The sequence below is a fragment of the Pogona vitticeps genome, chromosome 6 (genome assembly GCF_051106095.1).
Source record: "Pogona vitticeps strain Pit_001003342236 chromosome 6, PviZW2.1, whole genome shotgun sequence".
Classification (NCBI taxonomy): Eukaryota; Metazoa; Chordata; class Lepidosauria; order Squamata; family Agamidae; genus Pogona; species Pogona vitticeps.
The window spans coordinates 51,655,379-51,679,952 of NC_135788.1; the positions used below are offsets into that span (position 1 = coordinate 51,655,379).

Below are 24,574 nucleotides of genomic sequence, written 5' to 3' on the forward strand. Positions count from 1 at the left end.
TGGGGCCAGCCTGGCCTCCTGTGGGAAGGAGTTCCAAAGTCTGTGAGCAGCAACAGAGAAAGGCCTTCTTCTGTGTGCCCACGAAATGCACCTGTGAGGGTGGTGGGACCAAGGGAAAGGCCTCCTGATTATCTTAACACCTGCGTAGGCTCATAAAGGGAGACACCATCCTTGAGATAGCTTGGATACAAGCCATTTTAGAGCTTTATAGATTAGAACTAGCACTTTGAATTGTGCCCGGAAACTGATTGACAGTGGAGCAGCTGTCACAGGGTTGTTATGCAATCTGGCAGCCACACTTTCCAGAGACACCCACACAATTTGTGAACTAGAGGAGGTTTGATAAGCTGTGCTGACAAATGTTTTCAGCATAAGGAATTCCCTCTTCGAAAGAATAGGACTTCACTGGGGCCTGCTTCTGAGTGGACGTTATAGGATTGTATTGCACCTCTCCGTTTTGGGGGCACTAGAAAACTGCCTGAATAGCTCACACTGCTGTATTCATAAGATTATGGAGCTGATCAGCTAGCTATCACTGAAATAGACTCATTGAAATTAGTGGGACTGCAATTAATCACAACTGTTTTAAACTTAATTATTGCGTTCAGCAGCTCTTCTTTAAGTAAGAGTGAGACTGGATCGAAACTTATATTTTTAGACATACATATTGACAACCATTTAGGCTCCCCGTCCCCTCCATGCACTCTTTGATTCCACTGATCCCATTATTAATCATTGGTTGTTTTGGTTCATCTGACAAGCCAGATTTACAAATCTTTTTGAAAGTGTTATATGAATACATTTTCTCACAATATCGAATTAAAATTTATAATCCCTGTTCTATAATAAGATATTGGGACTCTGCCAAATATTAAATTAAATCTATCATATAGGACTTAAATTTTAACAATAAAAACTGATTTGATTTTTTAAAAATCTGAACTTTTTTTTTAATTCTGAGTTTAAAAAATCACAGATTTTTAGATACTTTGGAGCTTGTAAACCCTACAGCAAACTGATAGGGAAGCTTTATATGCCATTAAAATCTTCTCTAAATCATATTAAGTGTGAGATTACACAGTGAGCAAAATGCAAACTGATCTACTGTAAAGTCACACCTGGGAAGTTGGGTTTCTCTAGGTAAATTTGAGTTAACAGGCCACACAGAGAGGAGGAAAGTGATAAAACAGTCTTGTTTGCAGCTTGTTAATGTACCTCTCCTGATTTGCAGGATGCATAGCTACGCAATAGTAGATAAGACAGAATATTAAGCCTCCTCGGAAAGCCTCCAATATGGGGGGGTGGAGGGGGGAGAAGGGAGGAAAGAAAAAACAGAGTGACTTTAATGGAAGGAGGAGAGGGGATTGAATTGACATTCCTGGTGTATCCCATGAAAGGGGGTCCCTTGAAAAGGGAAGGACCCTGAGAGGTGACTGTGTGCAAGAGGAGAAAAAAGAGGACCTAAGTGAGAATGAGCCGTCCCCTCACATGTCTGAGAGGGAAACAAAGAATGGAGGAATTGAGAGAAAGGAGAGACCTGAAATGGTTAATAAGATGAAAGGGCTAAAGGCGGGAGAAGAAGGGGAGGGGCTGGGTAGGTAGATGTGTTCCTGACATCGGAGAAGGGAGAGAGATCAGGGGAGACCCAGAAGGTGGTGGTCATAGAAGAATGGTTAGAGGGAGAAACTAAACCTAAGGTATTTAAGGTACCCCGAAAAGGGAGAGATACTGAGGGGAAAGATGATGACTCGAAGGATGGGGCAATTGAGAATATAAAATAGAAGGACTGTACCCAGAAGAATGGACAGTTTTAGTCTATCTGCGGGGGCAAGGTCCACTGAAGAAGGTGACTCAACCGAGACTACTAAAACCAGGAAAAAAATCGCCGGAGGGAGAATAGGCACCCTACCTGTTGCGGGACTATTTGTGCCATAAGGAGTGGGTGCCTGAGGAGACTAACCGACACGAAACGCTTGAGTCAGTCCTACTGTTAAAGGAAGAATCCTATGAAAATACATTACCTATGTTATGGACCAGTTTACCAGTTGATATAGACTTTAATGACCCTGTTGAAGGTGTTGAGAAAAATGGTTGTTGTGGGTTTTTCGGGCTCTTTGGCCATGTTCTGAAGGATGTTCTTCCTAACGTTTTGCCAGTCTCTGTGGCCAGCATCTTCAGAGGACAGCACTCTGTGCTCTGGTTGAGAAAACCCCCAGTTGTGTTAATAAAGAAACTCCGCTCCTGTCTTTTCCCGCACAAACTAAGGAACTGTCAAATAACTGCAATGAACCTGATCACAGTGACATTGCCTCCAAAAAGTCACCAAAGGGGAGTGCACAAAACACCCAGTTTGTGGGAACTTATAAACCAGCAGACGTTTGCCACAACACAACCCTATTGACTGGGAAGCTTGGCAGAATACCCAGCTATTAAAGATGATGGGATATAAAGATTTAAGGGACAGTTGGTTAGAGTCCCAATAACTGGGTGAGGAAGAGCCCTTTGAACTTGGCCTTGAAGAACTTCAGGTTTTGTTAGTTAATCAGAAAGTCTCCTTGTCTTTAAAGGGGTAAAAGGAGGAACTGCCCGAAGTGAAACTAGAACCCAATCACATACCTGGAAATTCCTAGTAGTCTCCCATTCAAATATTAAGTAAGCCCCACACTGCTTAATTTCCAAAATTAAATCAGATGAGTGTGTTCAGGGTGGCATGGCACTCAGGGATCACCTTGCTTATAACATTTGACTTTTTGTTGTAGCCTTTAGGAATTAGAATTGGCAACTGCCCTGGCAATCGAGTTTGAGGTCCAGATTGTCAATTGGCTAAAAAAAAATTAAAAAATGCCAGGATAGCCCATGTTATTCCAATTTAGCTCACAGGACTACCATGAAACCAAAAATAAACAGAAAGACTAGGTATGTTATTTTCAGCTCCCTGGAAGCCAGGACATAAATACCAGCACCAGATGCAAAATAAAAGTATCTCTCTCAACAATTCTCTCAATAACACACGCGTAAACCTGCAATATAGGGGAAATGACCCTAATCTGGAATTGCGCCTTTAAACAGTTTGCACAAAATAACACGTCGCAAAAGCAAGCGCTCCTTTTTCTGTCCTTTCCAGCAGCTGGGATGATGGACGCTGCTGACCAAAAAAAGTAGCGAAAACCCGATCTCGCACTCTTGAGGCTCCCGCGGACCGCTACAAATTCAACGTCGCCAGCCCCGACGCTCTTGCACGCATCCACTATGACCTCACTTCCGGTCTCGCGGACGCTTCGCCGGCCAATGACGTTACAAAGAGGGCGCTCGCGACGGTTCTGTTCCGTCACCATGGCAACCGGAGACGTGTAAACCATCTCCTTCGCTGAGGACCACCACAGGCCCGTCATGGTGAGCCCAACCGACGCGGTTTCCTCGCTCCCTTTCGACGGTTGTTTCCATTCTCTTCGCGCTTCTTGTTGGAGGGCTTCCGAGAAAGGAATAGCCTTGGGTTGGCCTACCCAAGAAGCGCCGTCGCGCCCGCCTGAAAGAGGCCTAAACGCCATCGGTGTTCAGACGCACTCCATTTGCCCTATCTAGACCGGGTGTGGGCTTAGAAATATATTCCTCATGACGAATCGTAATTCACGGTTACTGCCAGGCAACGGTTTCACACGTTTCACTCATCTCCCTTCTTGCCCCGCCCACCTGTATGTAGGATGAGCCCTCCAGATACTCCCTGACTTCAAAGCACCGTGCCCTTCGCGAGAGGTTTTAACGATATCGTTTTGATCCTGTATTCATAAGGACCCTTAACTTCTATCCGTTTTTGCTGCTGTTTCTCTGACAATCTTTTGCAGAGTTGCTGTTAAAGCGTCGAATTCTGATCAAATGGATCAAGGAGGGGTGGGATGCGGTCTTCCATCCAGTACATTGTTTTGTAGAAGGGAATCTAGCTGAGTATTTTTCAGTAAATATGTATAGGATCGCATTGCACTTAATTCTCTGGACGTCCTGTGGAGAATCTGGGAGTAAATGATGGAGAACCAGTCACTAATCTGAGATCTCATGTCTGGCTGCCTGCTTTTGCTTCATCATCCAAAGCATATGGAATAATTCTGCTTCTGTGATTTAATCAATAAATCTGGACGCTACAATCTGTACACTGGGTGGACGTGGGGTGGGAAAGCAGTTCAAAAATATTTAAAATATTGTTTATAAACTATTAAAATACATTTTAAATTGTGTAGGATGATGATAGCATTTCCTGTATTATTCATAACTAAATAAATAAGAACAAGCCCCAAATCCTTAACTGGAAAGCACTTCATCTAAATATTCTGTGTATTTTTTCATCTAGGCAGAATTGGGTCTGAATGATCACCACCAGAATGAAGTGATCAACTACATGCGATTTGCACGTTCAAAACGTGGCCTGCGCCTCAAGACAGTGGATTCCTGCTTTCAAGATCTTAAGGATAGCAGGTACCATGAGAATGGAATAATATGAATACAAAATCATAACAGGTCAATAATATCAGTCATTCACAAGCCTACTATGGAGAAAGATATAATCGTCAGATTAGTACAATTGCTTGTTTTATTCCAGCAAAAAGTAGAGTGAACATAGATTTAACTCTTGTGAAAGATTACACCTTGGGAATACACTTATTATTTTCAGTATATTGCTTTTTCAGTATATTGCTTTATACCTTGCTGGGGTTTTTTCCTAATTATTTTGTTATTGTTTAGATCATTAAGTTGTGTCTAACTCTTCGTGACCCCATGGACCAGAGCACACCAGGCCCTCCTGTCTTCCACTGCCTCCCGGAGTTGGGTCAAATTCATGTTGGTAGCTTCAATGACACTGTCCATCCACCTCATCCTCTGTCGTCCCCTTCTCCTCTTGCCCTCACACTTTCCCAACATTAGGGTCTTTTCCAGGGAGTCCTCTCCTCATGAGAGGGCCAAAGTATTGGAGCCTCAGCTTCAGGATCTGTCCTTCCAGTGAGCACTCAAGGTTGATTTCCTTCAAAATGGATAGGTCTGTTCTCTTTGCAGTCCAGGGGACTCTCAAGAGTCTCCTCCAGCACCACAATTCAAAAGCATCAATTCTTTGCCAGTCATCATTCTTTATTGTCCAGCTCTGACTTCCATACATCCCTACTGGAAAAAAAATAGCTTTGACTATGCGAACCTTTGTTGGCAAGGTGATGTCTCTGCTTTTTAAGATGCTGTCTAGGTTTGTCATCACTTTCCTCTCCAGAAGCAGGCATCTTTTAATTTTGTGGCTGCTGTCACCATCTGCAGTGATCATGAAGCCCAAGAAAGTAAAATCTGTCACTACCTCCATATCTTCCCCTTTTGTTTGCCAGGAGGTGATGCAAGCAGTGGCCATGATCTTAGTTTTTTTGAATGTTGAGCTTCAGACCATTTTTTGCGCTCACCTCTTTCATCCTCATTAAGAGGTTTTTTCTGCCATCAGAGTGGTATCATATAATGGACATTCACTGTTTTCCTGATTTGGAGTATTTGGCAGTGAAATGCCGCCGCTTTTACCTGCCTCATGAGTTTAATGTTGTTATAATAACAGCAGTATATATACCTCCTGATGCTAACACAACCACAGCTATGAGTTGTTTGTTAACTGCTATCACCAAACAACAGCAGGCCTACCCAGATGGAGTGCTGGTGGTAGCAGGTGATTTCAATCAAGCCAATTTAAAGACTGTCCTCCCTAAGTTTTATCAGTATGTGGACTGTCCCACTAGAGGGGAAAATACCTTGGATCAGGTATATAGTAACATGCATGGATATAAGACGAAGCCATTGTCTAGTTTGGGACAGTCAGATCATATATCTCTGTTTTTGATTCCATCATACAGACCTCTTGTTAACAGAATCAGACTATCAACTAGAGAAATACGAGTGTGGCCAGTGGGTGCATCTGAGCAACTTCAAGATTGCTTTAGGAGCACTGATTGGGCACTGTTTGAGGGGGACAATGTTGATACTTATGCCTCGACAGTACAGTGGTGCCCCGCATAGCGACGTTAATCCGTTCCAGAAAAAACGTCGCTATCCGGATTCCTCGCTATGTGGGGCAAAAAACCCCATAGGAACGCATTAAAACACGTTTAATGCGTTCCTATCCGGGAAAAAACACACCTTTAAGCGAAAATCATCCATCCGGGCGCCATTTTCGCTGCCCGGTAAGCGAGGCAAAATGGGGCCTTTGGGATGATCCCCAGGGACCGCTTCCCCGAGATCATCCCAAAGGCCCCGCTGATCAGCTGTGCTTCGGCGCTAGCTCACTCTCCCCTGGCAGCTCCAGCCTTGGCAGCCCAGGCTGGAGCTGCAAGGGGAGAAAGAGCCAGCGCCGAAGCACAGCTCATCGGCGGGAGTTTGCAAAGATCGCAGGGAAGCCTGGGCTCTCTCTCCCCTCGAGAAACTGGCCCGCCAACACTACGGCAACCTCCCTTGCGCCTCTCGCCTCAACAATGCAAGGGGAACGCGCCGCCGCCGCCACACCAGCACCGCAAGAATTCAGACTGCGGCGGGGGTTGCCCTCCTCGGCCCTCTGTCCCTGCTTCGCTCCTAGAGGTCTTTGCCTTCGCTTGCCTGCTTGTGCGCTGACCTGAGTTAGGGGAAGGTGGGGGGTGAAGCGCTCTCCTCTCTTTTTGCCAGACCCGCCTGGAGCAATTCCCCCTTGCACCGAGCCCAGCCGAGCCGACTGTTCCCTCCTCCCGGCGCTGCCTCACTCCTCTGTTTTCTCTGATTGGATTTAGAGGGAACGGCGTGCAGGCGGGGGGGCGGAGCAGGGACTGCCGAAAGCTCCAAAGCGCCTGCGGAGGGAGGGAAGCAGCAAGACAAAGAGAGGGAGGAATTGAGGGAAAAGGAGCCCTGTGATCGCTCGCACGCAAGTGCGCCAGCGGCTATGCGAGAGTCCCGCCTTCGTCCAGGAGGCAGAATCCTTTGTTCTCTGGCAGCGGGGGTGGCTGCCTGGTCTGTAGCTCCTTTTCAACCCTGGAGCTGGTAGGGTCACGGGCTTGGCTGAGAGCAAAAAAGCACACTAGGACGCTGCATATATTGTTGGGACTGTTGGCGTGAATAGAAATACAGCCTGCTGTCCTGAGGGCCATTGCTGCCTCCTTGGAGAGATGCTGGCGGTGACGTGCCCATCAGAAGTGGCTCAGAAAGGGAGGTATGGCAAGGGTGCTCGGCTGCATGCTTACTGGGGGGGCAGTTAAATTGGGGGGCAGGAGAAGTCACCTCTGCACGGCCAGGGTGGCTGCGTGGTGCCTCAGTCTCCCTGCTAAGGCTGGAGGGGGGGAGAGAGCTCGCGCACCGAAGCACAGCTGATCGGCGGGGTTTGGGGAAGCTGGCTTCCCAGCGATCTTGCGATCTTCGCAAACCCCTGCCGATGAGCTGTGCTTCGGGGCTCTCTCTCTCCATCCCTTGCAACATAGCTGATCAGAGGGACCTTTGGGATGATCGTGGGGAAGCACTTCCCCACGATCATCGCAAAGCGATTTTCCCCCATTAAAAAGATGGCAATGCGATCGCTTTTGCGATCGCAAAAACTCAATCACTATACGGATTCATCGTTAAACGGGGCGCTCGTTAAGCGAGGCACCACTACTGTTTTATATCAAAAGCTGCATCGATGTTGTTACTACCACCAGACAAGTACGAGTGTTTTCTAATAACAAGCCTTGGCTAAATAGAGAAGTGCGCCTTTTACTAAAAGCCAGAAATGCTGCTTTTCATTCTGGTGATGAACTACAGTATAGAGAGGCCAGAGCTAAACTGAAAAGGGGCATTAGGGATGCCAAAGCTATGTACAGCCAGAGAATTGAGCAATATCTTGAGAGTTCTGACACTCGTCGGGTATGGCATGGCCTACGACAAATCACGGGGCAGAGTAACAAAAACAGTCTGTGTAGCAGCAGTGATTTTTTGGCTGAGCAGTTAAATCAATTTTTCAGCCGTTTTGAGGTGGGAACAGGAACAACCATTATTCCAGCACCTACTGTCTATAATACATCACTAGAATCTACCATTGACAGACAACCACTACTACTGCAGATTTCAGATGTGAGACACGCTTTTCAGAATAGTAACGTTCGAAAGGCAGCTGGACCAGATGGAATCACGGGACAAGTTGTTAGGGGCTGCACTGCAGAATTAGCTGGAGTTTTTACGGATATTTTCAATCTATCCTTGTTGCAGTGTTCTGTCCCCACTTGCCTGAAGACATCTATTATAGTGCCAGTCCCCAAGCAGTCAGCTATGGTATCTCTCAAGGACTATAAACCAGTAGCTTTAACATCTGTTATTATGAAATGTTTTGAGAGATTGGTGCTGGATTACATTAAGGCTAGACTTCCACCTTCTTTGGACCCATGGCAATTTGCATACAGGAGAAATAGATCTACTGATGATGCTGTGTCCATTGTACTCCATACTGTATTGAGCCACTTAGAACAACAGGGAACTTATGCGAGGCTGTTGTTTGTGGATTATAGCTCTGCTTTTAATACCATTCTACCAAATAGGTTGTTTTTTAAAATGATCAACCTGGGATTACCTCAGAAGATCTGCGTGTGGATAAAGAACTTTCTGACAGATAGGCCACAGTCAGTAAGGATGGGATCTCACCATTCTTCTACCCTGGTACTAAGTACAGGAGCTCTCCAGGGCTGTGTGCCAAGTCCCTTCCTCTATTCCCTGTACACACATGGTTGCACCCCACTATATAACACCAACGCAATTATTAAATTTGCGGATGATACGACAGTGGTGGGGCTCATAAATAAGAACAATGAGTCTGCTTATAGAAAGGAAGTACAAGGGTTGATACTTTGGTGTAAAGAAAATCATCTTACACTTAACATCAAAAAACTAAAGAACTCATAATTGATTTTAGGAGGAAGAGAAATGTACATTTACCACTGTACATAAATGGCGAGGAAGTGGAGAGAGTTGGTAGTTTTAAATTTCTGGGCACTTACATCTCAGAGGACCTCTCATAGACTATAAATGCCAACATGATAGTGAAGAAGGCACAGAAGAGGCTGTATTTCCTGAGAATGCTCAGCAAGTTAAATTTATCTCAGGATTTACTTCTGTCATACTATCGTAGCACCATTGAGAGTGTCCTAACCTATGGCATTCTGGCATGGTTTGGGAGTAGCTCTGTAGCGGACAAAAAAGCCATTAAAATTGCCCAGAATATCATTGGACTCCAGCTACCAACCCTGGATGACATCTTCACATCCCGCTGTCTGAGGAAGTCACACAGCATCCTGAGAGACTCTTCCCATCCTGCTTATAACTTTTTTGAACTGTTGCCGTCTGGCAGAAGATATAGAACAATTAAGACTCAGACCACACATTTTTGAATAGTTTTTATCCCAGAGCTATAATTGCACTTAATAATGAGCTTAAAGACCACCAGTAGTGAATAGTTAGTTGGACTGTGTTACTTGGCCTGCGGTGTAGATGTTTGTATTTTTAGTGGGGACTTTTAGTGGGTGGGGAGTGTTGGGGGATTTTTTAGTGGGTGGGGAGTATTTGGGGAATTTTATGTGTGTGCTCTGGTCCATGGGGTCACGAAGAGTCGGACACGACTAAACGACTGAACAAACAAAAAATGTGTGTGCATGTGTCTGGGTGTCTGTGAATTTCATTGTATGGGTATACTGTGTATAATATATATATTTACAATGACAATCAATCAATCAATCAATCATCTGCATATTTGAGGTTCCGGCAATCTTAATTCCAGTTTACGATTCATCCAGTCCTGCCTTTCGCATGATGTAGTCTGCATCTAAGTTAAATAAGCAGGGAGACAATATAAAGCCTTGTACTCCTTTCCTGATTTTGAACCAATCAGTTGTTCCATATCCAGTTCTAACTGCTGCTTCCTGTCCCACATATAGATTTCTCAGGAGACAGATAAGGTGGTCAGGCACTCCCATTTCTTTAAGAACTTGCCATAGTTTGTTGTGGTCCACACAGTCAAAGGCTTTTGTGTGGTTAATGAAGCAGAAGTAAAAAATTTTCTGGAATTCTCTGGCTTTCTCCCTAATCCTGTGCATGTTAGCAATTTGGTCTCTAGTTCCTCTGCCCCTTCAAAAACCAGCTTGTACTTCTGGGAGTTCTCGGTCCACATACTGCTGAAGCCTACTTTAGAGGATTTTGAGCATAATCTTGCTAGAATGTGAAATGAGTGAGTTATTAACTATTACAAGGCATCAATTATACCTGCTGTGCTTTATAAACAAAAGAGGACAACCATCCTGAAGCATGGAAAGTAATAACCAAATCAATATTTGATTTATGAGTTTATGTGTCTTGTTCACATTTGGGAGGCAAGGACTTTTCTTTTAATATTGCATGTATCTTCATTCTTATATGAATTAAAAAATCAAGGGTTGGTTCACTGATGGCCCTCATTGTAGCTTAAAATGAGCCAAACCTAAAATGTTGAGACTTTGTTCAGTACCAAGGCGCAAATAGCCAGTATCTTAAATAATAGAAAATGCAAAATATTATATGCTGAGTACAATCCCAAAAGCGTACAATAGAATGACTAATTTTCTGGTCACTTGGTAAAAAGCTTCCAAGCAAAATGTCAGGCCCCAGTAACTTTTATTTTAGAAACTAATGGTGGGGTCCAATCTTAATAGCCATGTATAGATACAAAATTGTGTCCAGAATCTTACTACTAACAGACACTGGTATAAGTCAAATGGCATAAATCACGGTGATAAATTTACACCAGTTAAAAAGTCAGTACTGAATTCCTCATTGAGTTGCAGTGGCATGAATTGGTGCATGACAAAAAATATAAGCATTGCCTTCTTAAGTGGGTAAATACTGACTATTGGCTACCCTATCTTCATATGGAAGTGATTATCTCTCATCCATGGTCTTCTCTGAATACTAGTCCATAGCCAGCATCTTGTTCAGATTATGACACATGGAACAGAAAGTGTAGAAGTGCTATTTAAAGAGATGCTGGATCACACAACCAGTCATTTTGCCAACTAGCTATGGCAGCTTCCATAATCTACATGGTAATGTGAAAAGGATATTGGCTCATATGTTTAAATAGCTGTAATACATTTTTTCTTTTAATTTGCTGTTTATAGTCACCATTTAAGAAATTGTAGATAGATGGATGTACACATGCACATATGTACCTGCACACGTGATAACACATATATGCACACACATATCTCTGATAATTTGGATTGCTAGCTTGGATGTTTTATTAATTCTTTGGGCTTTTCTGTACAGGCTGGTGGAAGACACATACACTATTGATGAAGTGACAGAAATACTGGATGGTTTACAGACTGTGGTCCACAGTGAGGTGGAATCAGAGCTTATTAACACAACGTACACTAATGTGTTGCTGTTGCGTCAGATTTTTTCCCAAGCAGAGAAGTGGTATCTTAAACTGCAGACTGACATTTCAGAGCTGGAAAATAGGTAACTGTTTAAAATGTGCCGTCATTAATAAAGTGTTTCACACATGTATCTTTAGCCGTACAGTGTTTTCATCAAAGATGGTGTGCAGCACACTCCTGAACATGTTTCCTGAGAATTCAGTTCTGTGGCAGGGTCATTCCATGTCAAATCAACCAGTGCATGGAACCTTGATGTCATGGATTTGTTTCATTTTTGGTACATTTGTACCTTACCATGAGATGTTTAAAATATTTTTTTCAGATATATTGCTTTTTCAAAATTGCAAAAAAATGCCAAAATTCACTGGCGACCATAAATTCAAATGTCGTTTAATAGATACCTGTGATAGCTACAGAGCTGGGACAGCTCTCATTTTAAAGCTTATGAATAGGGCTTGCTTTTGAAATGCAGCATGATGCAATTGTACATTTAAAAAAAATTTAAAAATTAAATTTGAATTTTTGGGAAAATGGAATTTTTTAAAGTTTTCCAGAATTTCACACTTACAGATACATGCCCTGTAGCCAGTTAATCCATATTTCAGGCTGGTATCTCAATGGTATCATACAAAACTTAAATTTTCTTGTTGGCAATGACAAGGATTTAAATTGACTTAGCCCTGAAAATAGACCAAAATTTCTATACATAATGATTAGGAACCTCTTTTTTTTTCTCTCAGCTAGCATGTTGGATGCTTTTGTCATCTCCTGTGGGGTTAGCTGGTATGTTCTCCCTGTAGCTGTAATTGGATCCAGTTTGCAAAGGATGAAGTTTCCTGGCACTATAAGAACATCCGGTTTCCTAGGATAAGAGAATGATGTTGCTGGTTCAGCTGGATGTAAGGATGATAGCTTGACTTCATGTTCTGCAGCATCCATTGAAAGAACACATCCCATCCACCATGAGTTGTCATAGGCACATGCCACAAAACCATTCAAATGATCAAAATCTACATCTTGAAGTTCGGAAGTGACTTTAATACTAAGATCTATTAAATTACATTTGAAGTTATGGTAGCTAATGAATTTTGGCTTTTTTTATTTTTGAAAATGCAGTATCTCAGAAACGGATGGACCAAAAAATCTGAATTTTTTTTTTGAAAAAAACATCTCATGGTAAGGTACAAATGTACCAAAAATGAACCAAATCCATGACATCAAGTTCCAAAATGGATTTTTCATTGGTTTATTTGACATGGAATGACCCGGCACTCAGTGAAAGTTCGTCTCCAGTAAGTGCGTTCAGTATTGCAGCCTTAGTCTCCAGAGTAATTTATCCACTAAAAGAATGAGTGATGCAGTTTGTATACTGCATCCAGCTTCTGAGGCCATATTTGAGGGGCACCAAAACACCCGTGAAAATTGCCACTGAATTTAAAACAGGTATTTTGCTTTTTTTAAAAATGGCTTGTAGCAGTTACAGTGGTGCCTCGCTTAACGATTGCCTCGTTTAGCGATTAATTCGCATAACGATGTGTATTTTTAGAAAATAATATGCACCGTATAACGATGTTTCCTATGGGCGATTTTCGCTTAGCGAAGTTTGGGACCATGCTTCGCATAACGAATGCGATTTTAGGTCCCCTGCTTCACTTAACGATGTTTCTTTTTTCAATTAAAAAGGTGTCTTAGAAGGGTCAAAAACGGTTCTAAATGCTTGGATTCGTTAGAGGACCCCCTAAGTCATGTGCAAACCTGATTTGGCTTTGATCTGACTTTTCGTTAATTTATGGTTAATTTTTTTTCCCGGCCCATAGGAACCAATGGACCTGTCAAAATCTGACAGCTCCATGCTTTCCTATGGGGGAGAAAACAATTCGCCATAAATTAACGAAAGTTCAGATCAAAGCCAAATCAGGTTTGCACACGACTTAGGGGGTCCTCTAACGAATCCAAGCATTTAGAACAGTTGCTGTGTCTTCATTAATTTTTTGTGAATTTTTTCTTCCCCCATAGGAAATAATGGAGCTGTCAGATTTTGACAGCTGTCAAAAGTTGGGGGGAAAAAATTCACCATTAATTAACAAAAAGTCAGATCAAAGCCAAATTAACTTTTGCATCCGTTTTAGAGGGTGCAGAAGCTAATCCAAGCATTGAAAACAATTTTTGACCCTTTTATGACACACTTAATTTTGCAAAAATTGACTTCGCAAAGCCATTGAAATGTATTGAGTCAGCTACAATACATTCCAATGGAGGAAACATTGTATCGTTTAACAATGTTTCCTATGGGTTTTTTCGCTTAAGGACGGCAATCCGTGCCTATTGGAACGGATTAACCGGTTTCCAGTGCATTCCTATGGAAAATGGTGTTTCGCATAACGATGTTTCACATAACTTTTTTTTTGAACCAATTAAAATCGTTATGCGAGGCACCACTGTACTTATTTATCAGTTTTCCTACTCTGAAGTCAAGACTGCAGACGTAGTTCTTCTCCTCCCCACTTTATCCTCACTTATGGAGTAGGTTAGGCTAAGATACTGTGAGTGGCCCAATGTCATCCTGTCAGCTACTTGGCTGAGTGGAGGTTTGAACACAGATCTCCTGAGTTATACTTCATCATAGCAGTTTACTACCATTAAAAGCCAGGAGTAGAATCCTGTTGCTATCAAATATTGGCAGCAGGCTCTATTTCTGTAGCCTGTAGCAGATCCTAGAGGAAACAGAACTATTTTGGGAGCCTGCTAAGGTGCCAATCTACAATGTTACACTGATGTCTATAAAGAGACTTTTAAGTGTAGGGTTATGTCTTGATAATGTATGTCTACGTATGGGGCTATTTCTTCTGTTTTCTTACTGTTTTAATAGCTGCTGAGTCCTCAACTCAGAAAATTTACTTGACTAAAATGTTTTCTACTATTTCTCAAGGGACTTATTAGAGCAAGTTGCAGAGTTTGAAAAATCAGAATTTACATCATCAAATAAAAAGGTATGCATTTATTTCTGACAGTGTGGCCAAATTGTTTGTTGGAAAAAGACAAGGGTTGTGTTTCTATATTTAAGGGGAAAGGTTACAGTATGGCAGATTACTGTTTAGATCAGAGATTCACAGATCTTACCAGTAATGTAATTTTTCTTTCAATTTAAAGCATTTTTACTGTGTTGCTGAGGCAGGATTCCAGAGTAGTTTGCAAATATGGTAAGGAGTAGTCCCTGTCCTCAGGTTTACACTCTAAAACAGTGGTTTTCAACCTTGGCTCCTCAGATGTTCTTGGATTAAAACTTCAAGAAGCTGTGCTGGTCAGGATTTCTGGGAGATGTAGTTCAAGAACATCTGAGGACCACGGTTGGGGAAGAGATGGAAAGTAAAAGGGGGGAAAAGCAAATTCAGGCACCACTTCTTACAGTAACTACTATAAATACCATCCAGAATGGAAACAGTTCAGGTAGCCTGGTGAAATGGGAGCCAGCTAGGTGACAGCTAGCTAAACACAGCTCTCTCAGCAGAATGGTGGAATAGATCCTCTTTTCTTTCCTCCTCCTGCTTTGTTGGATCTCCACAAATTTGTTCAGCTCTACTTCTAAAGAAGGCTCAAGCTTTAAGCACAACATGCAAGTTCTCTCCCTCAGATTCCCTTCCAGAAGTGTTGCAATGGAACAACACCGAACCTACACACTTAATGGATGCCGACCCCCTGGATGACGGCTGAAGTTGAGGAAAAGTTTCTGCACACATCTCAAGCTCTGACCACCTGTGGTCAAAAATACAGTCTGATGAGATTGTAATTGGTTTTTGACTTTCCTAGTGTTTCATGTGCGCCCATGATTTTGGATTCCAACACAAATTGTTGGCAGAGAAGGCACGGCAGTGTGAGGAGGGCCCTCCAGTTGAGGCATTGTCTGTCTGCTCTACAGAGTGGGCCAGCTGTCTAAGTCATCGGGGGTTCTTGGATTAGGGAGAAAGCAGTGGCTGCCAAACATGGTGGAGTGGAGGAGGTTCTTTTGATGACTGGGAGACTGTATACGGCCTCAGGAAGAAACATACATTCTTGCACTGCAGAAGAGGTTGAAACAGTGAGATATTATTTTATTTATAGATTAAACTGATAGACCTTTATCATGTCCTGCAAGATCAGATGCTCTTATAATACAGAGGGGGAAGAAAGCATATATAGCTTAGAAACTGCTGTTAAAGGGGTCTGGGACCAGTCAGCTGAGGAAGAGTCTGAGCAAACATAAGACTGTGATGTGTGTATTAAAAATGAAATATTTAATTGTATGCTTCTTATCTGTGACCTTTGTATTATATCTTTTTATTTATAGCCTAATCCAGAGATGGTTAAGCCTAAACTTACTCCCTTACATGATGGAGCGTCAGAATTGCTAAACAAGGTAAGACTTCATTCTTGTGAAAACTAATTATTGATTCATCTCTGTTGGGCTTTTGTATACACTCAAGAGGAATCAAGTAAGTTGCCACAGTTAAGTGATGAGGTGTCAGGTTTATGCTAGTTACATGTCTAGTCACATATCCAGTAGTGGGCCACATGTCCTATCCATTAGTTGTTATTAATTATGTTAACCTGCATTATTTCTCCAGCACACTCAATGTACTAGCAGATATTGGCCAAATTGTTTGGAGAAATAAAAAGCAATTCTATATTCTTGTGACCTAGACTATTAAAAATACAAACTGACGTATGTGTGTGTGTGTGTGGGCGCGCGTGTGTGTGTGAAAATCACTAGTTCTTATGCATGCCAAACTAATGCATGTTTGCTCAGACAGAAGTCCCATTATGTTCAATGGGACTTACTCCTAAGTCAATGTGCATAGGATAACAGAAGTTTCTCAGAGTGTCATTTGTTTGGTCCTTTTTTGTATTTGTATACTTACTGTTTTTAGTTTTAAATATTGTGTTTTATTGATGTAAGCTGCCTTAGGTCCTTTTCAAGGAGAAAGGATGCATGCATGCATGCATACATACATACGTACATACATAACAGAATGCTGTATGCATATAAACAGTAGATGTTTGTTTCAGAAATTACTGATACAAGTGCTTTACATTTAAGAACCAACCATAAATTGCAAAACAAAAACAATGCAACCTAACTTGTGTTAGGTTACTTGGTAACTTGAAGATTCATTTATTTAAAAATCAACATTCTTAACAGAATCTGTCTGTTTCTACTCCCCAGTCCCTTTTGATTTCTTTCCACTTCTTCAGTCTCTATGGTATATGCTTTCTTTACAAGCATATGGTGATGCAGAAAATCTTACTTGAATGTAGGTGTGAACTTTTACATGAGTGTATTATTTCTGCAAGTCTCTAAATGGTGCCCCCTCCACCCCCAATAAGCTGGGAATCACACAAGTAAGTGCCTAACAAGCACTTTAAACGTGCGTAGGCGCTTTCTACTATGCTAGAGACAGCCATTATCTGTTTCAATCTGTGACCAATTACTTTTGTTCTAATTTGAAAAACTACATGCTAGAAATGTTGGCAGTTTCAGTATATTTAGTAGTGGTGTATTCCAGGCCAAGTGAATATTGTAAATTTATATGCAGGAAATTACAAGACTCCAAGAAGAAAATGAAAAATTGAAGACTAGATTAAAGACAGTAGAAGTGCAGGTAGGTTTGCTTGAAATATTAATATGTGTGTACCAGAAGAACTGTAATTCTGTTATTTTTCTGCAGTGTATTTTGATTCTAATGTTTAAATCTATTTAGGCTACCAATGCACTGGATGAAAAATCAAAGTTAGAGAAGACTCTGCGAGATCTACAGATTGCTCAAGGAGATCAGAAGGTAAAACTTATATTTAAATAGGGCAGCACTAATATTCTTAAACCATTTCAGTTGAACAGTTCCAGTTTGAGAAAATTACTCAGTGGCCAGTTACCTGTGAAATTGGTGGAAGTCAAACAGCATAAATCACTGCAGCAAATTGTTGCTATTTAAGAGGTTGATGCTTCTTTTTCTGGTTGGATGCCAAGGCAAGTGACTGGTGTGTAATGAGGAAACAAATTTGACTGCTTAAGTAATGCCAGTTTGCGACAGCGAATTACTCTGATTATGCTGGCACATGTAAGTAACAGGATTTTGACCATTGTAATTTGTTTTGAATAGTTTTCCCAAAAAAGAAAACTCCATACCCACCAGATGTGTTGCCCACTGTAATAGTATGTAATGCTGTTTCAAAACTACATATGATGAATAAGAATTACAAGGTTGGAATAGATTGCTCCTCTTTGTGATGTTCATATTGCTAAAAGAGCATAATTTAATGCTTATGTGTATTACTTTTGAAGTTTGAAGTTTTCTTTCTAATTTTTTCACCATTTTTAATTCACATTTCTTTTTTATTTTGCTTTCTAATATGGTTTTGGTATGTATTGTTCAATATGATACATTTTAAAATTGACCTGATTTGTTACTTTTATACTATGTGCTTGATCAGTTAGACAGGACTTGTTCAAATAAATTATTTCACTTCAGTAAAAAACTAGAATCATTTTTTCCTCTCATAATCTTAAACTGTAATTTTGATGAGTTGTATGTCAGTTCCCTGATCAAATTAAATTACCATCAGCGTTCCATTTGCCATTCTACTCCAATACTGCGCTTCATCTTATACCAAACTAAATTTACATAGCATGACTCTATCAATTATAAATGCTCTCACAGTGAACTGAACAAAAATGCCTACTTGCATTCCCACTTAGTTTTCTAAAAGTTATTTTACATCTCTATTAGAAATGTCAGCCAGCAGTTCATGACTCAGCAGTGAGCTTATCAATAATTGTTGTACAATAAAAGGATGCCCAGAATTACCTTGAGCAATCAGATATTTTGGCCACATTCCAACAGTATACTTGGTATACCATAGCTGCAGTATGGAGCTTTTCTTTCCCAATGCCCTACACGTCTAGACCTCTGAGACAACAAAATATATACTCTGGAAGGTTCTTCATTTTAGAGTGCACAAAGGGACTACTGTTCTGGTGGAAGCAGCTAGCTGCAATGGATCATTGGATCCTTGAAACTCAGTGTGAACCAAAATTATGTAACAAATCTTACAAATTTTCTCTCACACCCATCCTGGGTTATTCATTTTTTTTAAACCCTCTGTATATACAATTCAAATTTATAAATACGATATGTTTCTCCAGAGCCATTGCTGGAAATATTTTGCATTTGCTGTAGTGGACTCTGGCAGTACTACCGAAGCCTTCACAGTAAAGAGGGGGTAAACTGAAATTGTATTATATACTGCCATACATACACAAAAAAGTTTTCTGCAGTACTCCTCAGAATAAAGATTACACTGAACTTTAATAACCTTAATTTACCAACTCCATTCAAAATTATTTCTTAGACTTTTGCTAATGACAAAGTTTTTAGCTAAGATCCTATTCAGCACCAGCAAAAGTAAAAGCTGCATTAGTGCTTAGAGTCTCCATGCTTGGCCAGTATGCAAGTAGAGATTGCCCATTTGAGTATACAGGACTTCCATGTGCGCAAAGATGCACTTGAATGCCTCTTTGTACTCACCATTAGGCTAGCTGTTCAACTGAAGAGGGTCCTGGCCACTGGCTTTATCATTCATCACTTTTTCTTGTTAAAATGAATCTAAACCAATGTTTCTAGTGTAATGAGAGTGCACTATAGTTTTACATTTAGAATTTTGGAGCATATGATTGAATGTGCCTATGTCTAGGGTAGGCTTGCTATTAAGTAATTCCTGTTCAGACATTTAAGTTCTTCATGTTAATATTTGCCTCTTTCCTTTTTTCAGTTTAATAAAACTCAGGATATTAGTGAACTAGAAAATAGTATGGCTGATCTGAAGTGCCAGTTGGAAAAGACTTTGCAGGACAGTACCTCAAGCCAAAAATCCCTGGAAGAGAATCTGGTGTCAACAAAGCATGAACTTCTTAAGGTGCAGGACCAGTTGGCTATGGCTGAAAAGGTTAGTTTTCATCCTGTTGTGTAAGCTACAGGCTGTAGTCAAGGTTGTCTAATTCTTCTATTTCTGACTCATGTAATGTAAACATTGGTAAAGTTATAGGAAAAAATCTGGAATACGTTTTTCATGTTCTTCTTCATGTCCTTTTACAAATACATATAAAAAGTGTTATAATTGATAATAAAATAGCAACAAGAACTAAAAGTTTTTTTTTAATTTTCATGTCCTGCATTCTTCTGATCAGAAGTTAAAGCACAGAATAATATTAAGACTGCAAGCCTATGCCTATTCACATTAGTGCTCTGTATGGCTATAACCCCTGACTCTTGCCTGCTCTCCTGGTTATGCAGTCCAACATCAGAGTAGACTGGCGGGGCGGGGTGGGGGAGTAGCCATTGTTTATAAAAACACCCTTCAGGTTGTTAGGTGCTCTGCTCTGGTGATGCCGGGTCTAGAGGCCCTCCACGTGTCAGTTGGGGCCAGGGATGGTATTGGGATCTTGCTGGGTTACCGTGTTCTCCGCGACCCAGCCATTTCCTTACCGGAGCTGGCAGACTTCGTCTCCACGGCATTGTTGGCGTCCCCAAGGTTTTTGGTCTTGAGTGACTTCAACATGCATGTGGAGGCGGAGGTATCCGGTCCAGCTTTTGAGTTCTTGGAGACCATGGCCTCCTTGGACATGTCCCAACATGTCAACAGCCCCACCCATGTGGTGTTCTCTACTGAGCAGACCGAGTGTGCTCCAATGGTACCTGACCTTGCATCTGTCCCCTTGTCATGGACGGATCACTGCCTAATCAAATTCAACCTTGCAGTGGCTCCCTCCCCCCCTCCCGGGGAGCAAGGACCTGTTGTTATGGTCCGCCCTCGAAAGTTACTGGATCCTATAGGATTCCAGGAATACCATGAGAGGGATTCTGGCTGATCTGGCATTCCTGTTGAGGCTCTGGTGGATAGCTGGCTGGCTGCCACCACCAGGGCCGTTGACACGATCGCACCTAAACGCCCTCTCTGGTGCAGAGATCGCCCTTCGCCATGGTTTAATCCAGAGCTGTGATTAATGAAGCGAAATAGGAGAAGGCTAGAGAGCACATGGAGGCGGAACCCGACGGAAAATAATCAAATAGCTGCCAGGATTGTGACTAACCTTTACCAATCTAAGGTGAAGGCTGCTAGTCAATGTTACTTCGCTGTCCGGATAAGCAAAGCTTCCAATCAGCAGGTGGAACTTTTCCATATAGTTCGTGATCTTTCCGGAACTGGTCATGGTGATTGGCCTCCCTCTAGCATCTCACCTGATCAATTTGCAGCCTTTTTAAAATCAAAAGTGGAGGCCATCTGCCGGGATCTTGCCCCCTATTTGGAAACAGTAGCTCAAGCTGAGACATCCAGCACTCCATCTTGCCTGATGAGACTTAAACACTTTCAGCCTGTGACATCAGATATGGTGGTCAGAGTGCTTGACTGCTGTCATGCCACCACCTCCTCCCTTGACCCTTGCCCGGCCTGGCTAATCAAAGTAGCCAGGCCTATAACATCTGAATGGGCTACAACAATAATTAATGGGTCTCTCCAGGAGGGCAAGTGCCCTCAAGGGAACACTCATTAGGCCCATGAGGAAGAAGCTTGGCGGCAGACGACATTGGTAATTATAGGCCCGTTGCCAATGTTTCCTTCCTTAGCAAGGTAGTTGAGAGGGTGGTGGTTGATCAGCTACAGGCTCTTCTGGATGAAACCAATGCCGTGGATCCATTCTAGTCGGGCTTCAGGCTGTGCCATGGCGCAGAAACAAACATTGGTTTGATGACCTGCTGAGGGAGGCTGACAGAGGCAAAATGTGTCTGCTGGTCCTCCTTGATATCTCAGTCGTCTTTGATACCATTGACCACGGTATTCTCCTGGGGAGGCTCTCCAAGCTGGGAGAGAGCCTCAACTGTGGGGTCCTGCAGGACTCGATTATCTCTGCAGTGCTGTTTAACATCTGTATGAGGCTGCTGGGAGGGGTCATCAGGGGATGTGGGGCTTCGTGTCATCAGTACGCTGATGATACTCAGCTCTACATCTCTTTTTTTCCAACAACAGTGGATGCTGTCTTGTCCCTTGAGCGCTGCCTGGGGGCTGTTCAGCAATGGATGCTGGAAAACGGACTGAGTCTGAATCCGGGCAAGACGGAGGTCCTTCGGGTGGGTGCCCCAGACATCAGTGGTTTAGGAAACTCCCTCTCTTTTTTTTGGGGGGGTGACTTACCACGAAGAGTGCTTGTAGCGCTATGGGGCGGTATATAAGTCCAATAAATAAATAAATAAATAAAATAGTGAGGTTTGCAGCTTGGGTGTACATCTGGACCTGGCACTCACCATGGAGACCCAGGTGTTGTCAGTGGTCCATTCCGCACACTACCACCTTTGGCGGATTGCCCAGCTGCATCCCTGTCTTGATGTGGGGGCGCTCACCACTTTGGTCCATGCGCTCGTAGTCTCAAAATTAGACTACTGTAATGCGGTCTATGTGGGGCTGCCTTTGAGATTGATGCGGAAACTTCAGATGGTACAAAATGCCGCGGCCAGACTTCTAACTGGGGTGAAGAGGCACCAACATATTTCCCCCACGCTGGCCGCCTTGCATTGGTTGCCCATTTGTTTCCGCATTGATTTCAAAGTTCTTACGATTACTTATATAACCCTAAAGAGTTTAGGACCTTGATATCTGGCAGAGCACCTTCTCCCACCCAGTTCTACCAGAGACACTTGTTCTAGCCAGGCCGGGCAACTGAGGGGCCTGATGCCGAGGGAGGCCTGGAGGGAAAGGACGAGGAGCTGGACCTTCTCGGCAGTGGCCCCTTGCCTCTGGAACAACTTGCCCATAGAGATCTGCCTGGCTCCCTCTCTGGGTGTCTTTAGAAATAAACTTAAGACATGGTTATTCAGGCAGGCTTTCCCTCCTGCTGCATTTTAATATTTACATTTTTACATCTTGGATTTTTACATACTTATTGTTTCTATTGTTTTTAAATTTTGTAATGCTGCCCAGAGTAAACCCAGTCTAGATGGGTGGGGTATAAATCTAATAAAATAAATAAAAATAAATAAATAAACTCTGAGTAATATACAGTACAGTACATAGGATTAGGATGTAAGTCTTGTTTCCCTTGTATAGATTATTACACAGCACATTAAAGGAACGTGTTAGAAACACCCAGTTATAATTTTAAAAATAATTACATTTAGAAAATTAAATATCCAATACAGTGGTTCCATACATTATTTTGCCATACACACTATATAATCTGGCACTTTATTGCCTGTCACGCACTTGAAATTGGATACTTGTATCTTGAATAATTTGTGATATTCGAAATTTAAGATATGGTTTCTGTTTTGGTTTTAAAAATAATATATATTATCAATTCTAAATGGATAGGAATTGGACAAAAAGTTCCAACAAACTGCTGCCTACCGCAATCTGAAAGAGATTCTGTCCAAGAAAAATGAACAGATAAAGGAGCTAAGAAAGAAGCTCTCACAGTAAGTGACACACTTCTGTTCGGTCCCTTGGCCTCTCCTCTCTATGGCAATATGTGATGGTGCAAAATGAGAAATGTTTAGTAAATGAAAACTAAGACTGGGATCCAGCTTCTCTGGTGTGGCTGACCTCTTCCACATCCCTTGTACAATGCTGTTCCTTTTCCTTTCCAAGACAGGCTCTTGTGCCATACCACAAATGGTATTTCTGTAGTATTTTTCTTACCTCATTGGTTAGATCATTGCCACATAGCACAGGTTCACTGTTTCAAAAACCAAATATAAAGTCTCTTTGGACATGCAGAACTACAGTAGATGTTTGGATGCTGGCTCCAAGATGCTGAAGATGTTTCTGTAACTTTGAGAGAATTGGTAAACTTACATACTGTAACTTGATTGAGCTGGGAATGGTGCATTCTTTAGCTTTTTGCTGATCTATTCAGAGAGGTCAGATTCTTGGTAAGCTGAAAAACCTCAGCAAGTGCTTTTCGAGATAAGTAAAGCATTTTCCTGTTGTTTTGCATTCAAATCAGTGTGCAAAATGAAAATACAGTAAAAAGGCCTAGATAAATATTTCAGATTATTGGAAATTTTGATGTTCTGCTTAGCCTGAGGATATAAATTCTAACATTGGGAAAGGTTTGTAGAGGGAAAATTGTCATTCATTGCAATATGATTTATAGATAAATGGCAATGTTGTATGTCTCTAAGAAAACACACATTTTAATTTTTTTTTAAATTCAAGAAACAGACTATTATATTTTAATCTATTTTTTCTAACTTCCTTTTTTTTAGATATGAGCCGGATGATTAAGAGCCTCTGAAGAGCATTCGCTATATCCAAATACTGCAGCAATGAAATAGCAGAGGGTTTTGAAAATATTTTTCAATATGTTGCAATGTAGTTTGTTTTCTCTGTTCTCTTTTTGAAATATGTTTTGTGCTAAGAGGCTGAGAGTTGAGAACAACGAAAAGAGCATAGTCTTGTTTATGTGTTTTATGCCTTTTTGAATAGTTATTTTGTGCATTTCCTGGAAGGCTATAATATACAGGTATTAGCAAGTTCTTTGTCAAGATTTTGTTTTCTTATTTTAAACAAAACAATACATGGCTAAATTCTAGTGCTTTACATACTTGTAAGATGCAGGCCAAAGGAATCTATTCCCTGCAATTCACCTGCTTCCCAAATGTGGCTTTCTCTTACAGTTGTCTAGCAGCGGAGTGGAGAGGAGCCCAAGCTGATTCTATGCACTCACTTGCTAATGTTTATTTTTAAAATAATTTAGCTCAGTAAATTTTGGTAGATTTTTTTACACCTGATGGAAAGGTAGGTAGGTGTGTTGAAAGAATAACATATAGTTGCCCTGTATGGATTCACCAATAAAAAGTACATTTATGTTTAATACATCCAATTGAATGTCTTCTTTCTTCAGTAGAGGAACTTTATTATCCTATAAATGAAAGGCAAAAAGGGTGGAGTGCAGCTTCTGTATACTTTCTAAGTAGCAGTTTGCTCAGGAAATCTCTAGGCTGTGCCAAAATACATTAATTATATGCAGCAGGCATTCTTTCTTTGGATTCTGTCATGCTACTTTGGAGACTTTACTTCATTTTCTTAGACTATCTGTACAATAGCTTTTTTTATTTTTATTTTATTTATTCAATTTATACCCC

At 41.6% G+C, this 24,574-nt stretch overlaps 1 protein-coding gene across 1 annotated transcript; it reads left to right on the plus strand.

Annotated features, from left to right (window-relative positions):
- The first annotated feature begins 3,242 nt into the window (after positions 1–3,242).
- LZTFL1 (leucine zipper transcription factor like 1) lies at positions 3,243–24,307 on the plus strand. The gene is made up of 10 exons (XM_020804587.3): positions 3,243–3,393; positions 4,343–4,467; positions 11,293–11,487; positions 14,335–14,395; positions 15,730–15,798; positions 16,976–17,041; positions 17,141–17,218; positions 19,209–19,382; positions 22,800–22,903; positions 23,696–24,307. Exons 1-10 carry the CDS (start codon positions 3,391–3,393, stop codon positions 23,712–23,714), a joined length of 894 nt encoding a protein of 297 aa, XP_020660246.2. The 5' UTR covers positions 3,243–3,390; the 3' UTR covers positions 23,715–24,307.
- The last annotated feature ends 267 nt before the right edge of the window (positions 24,308–24,574 follow it).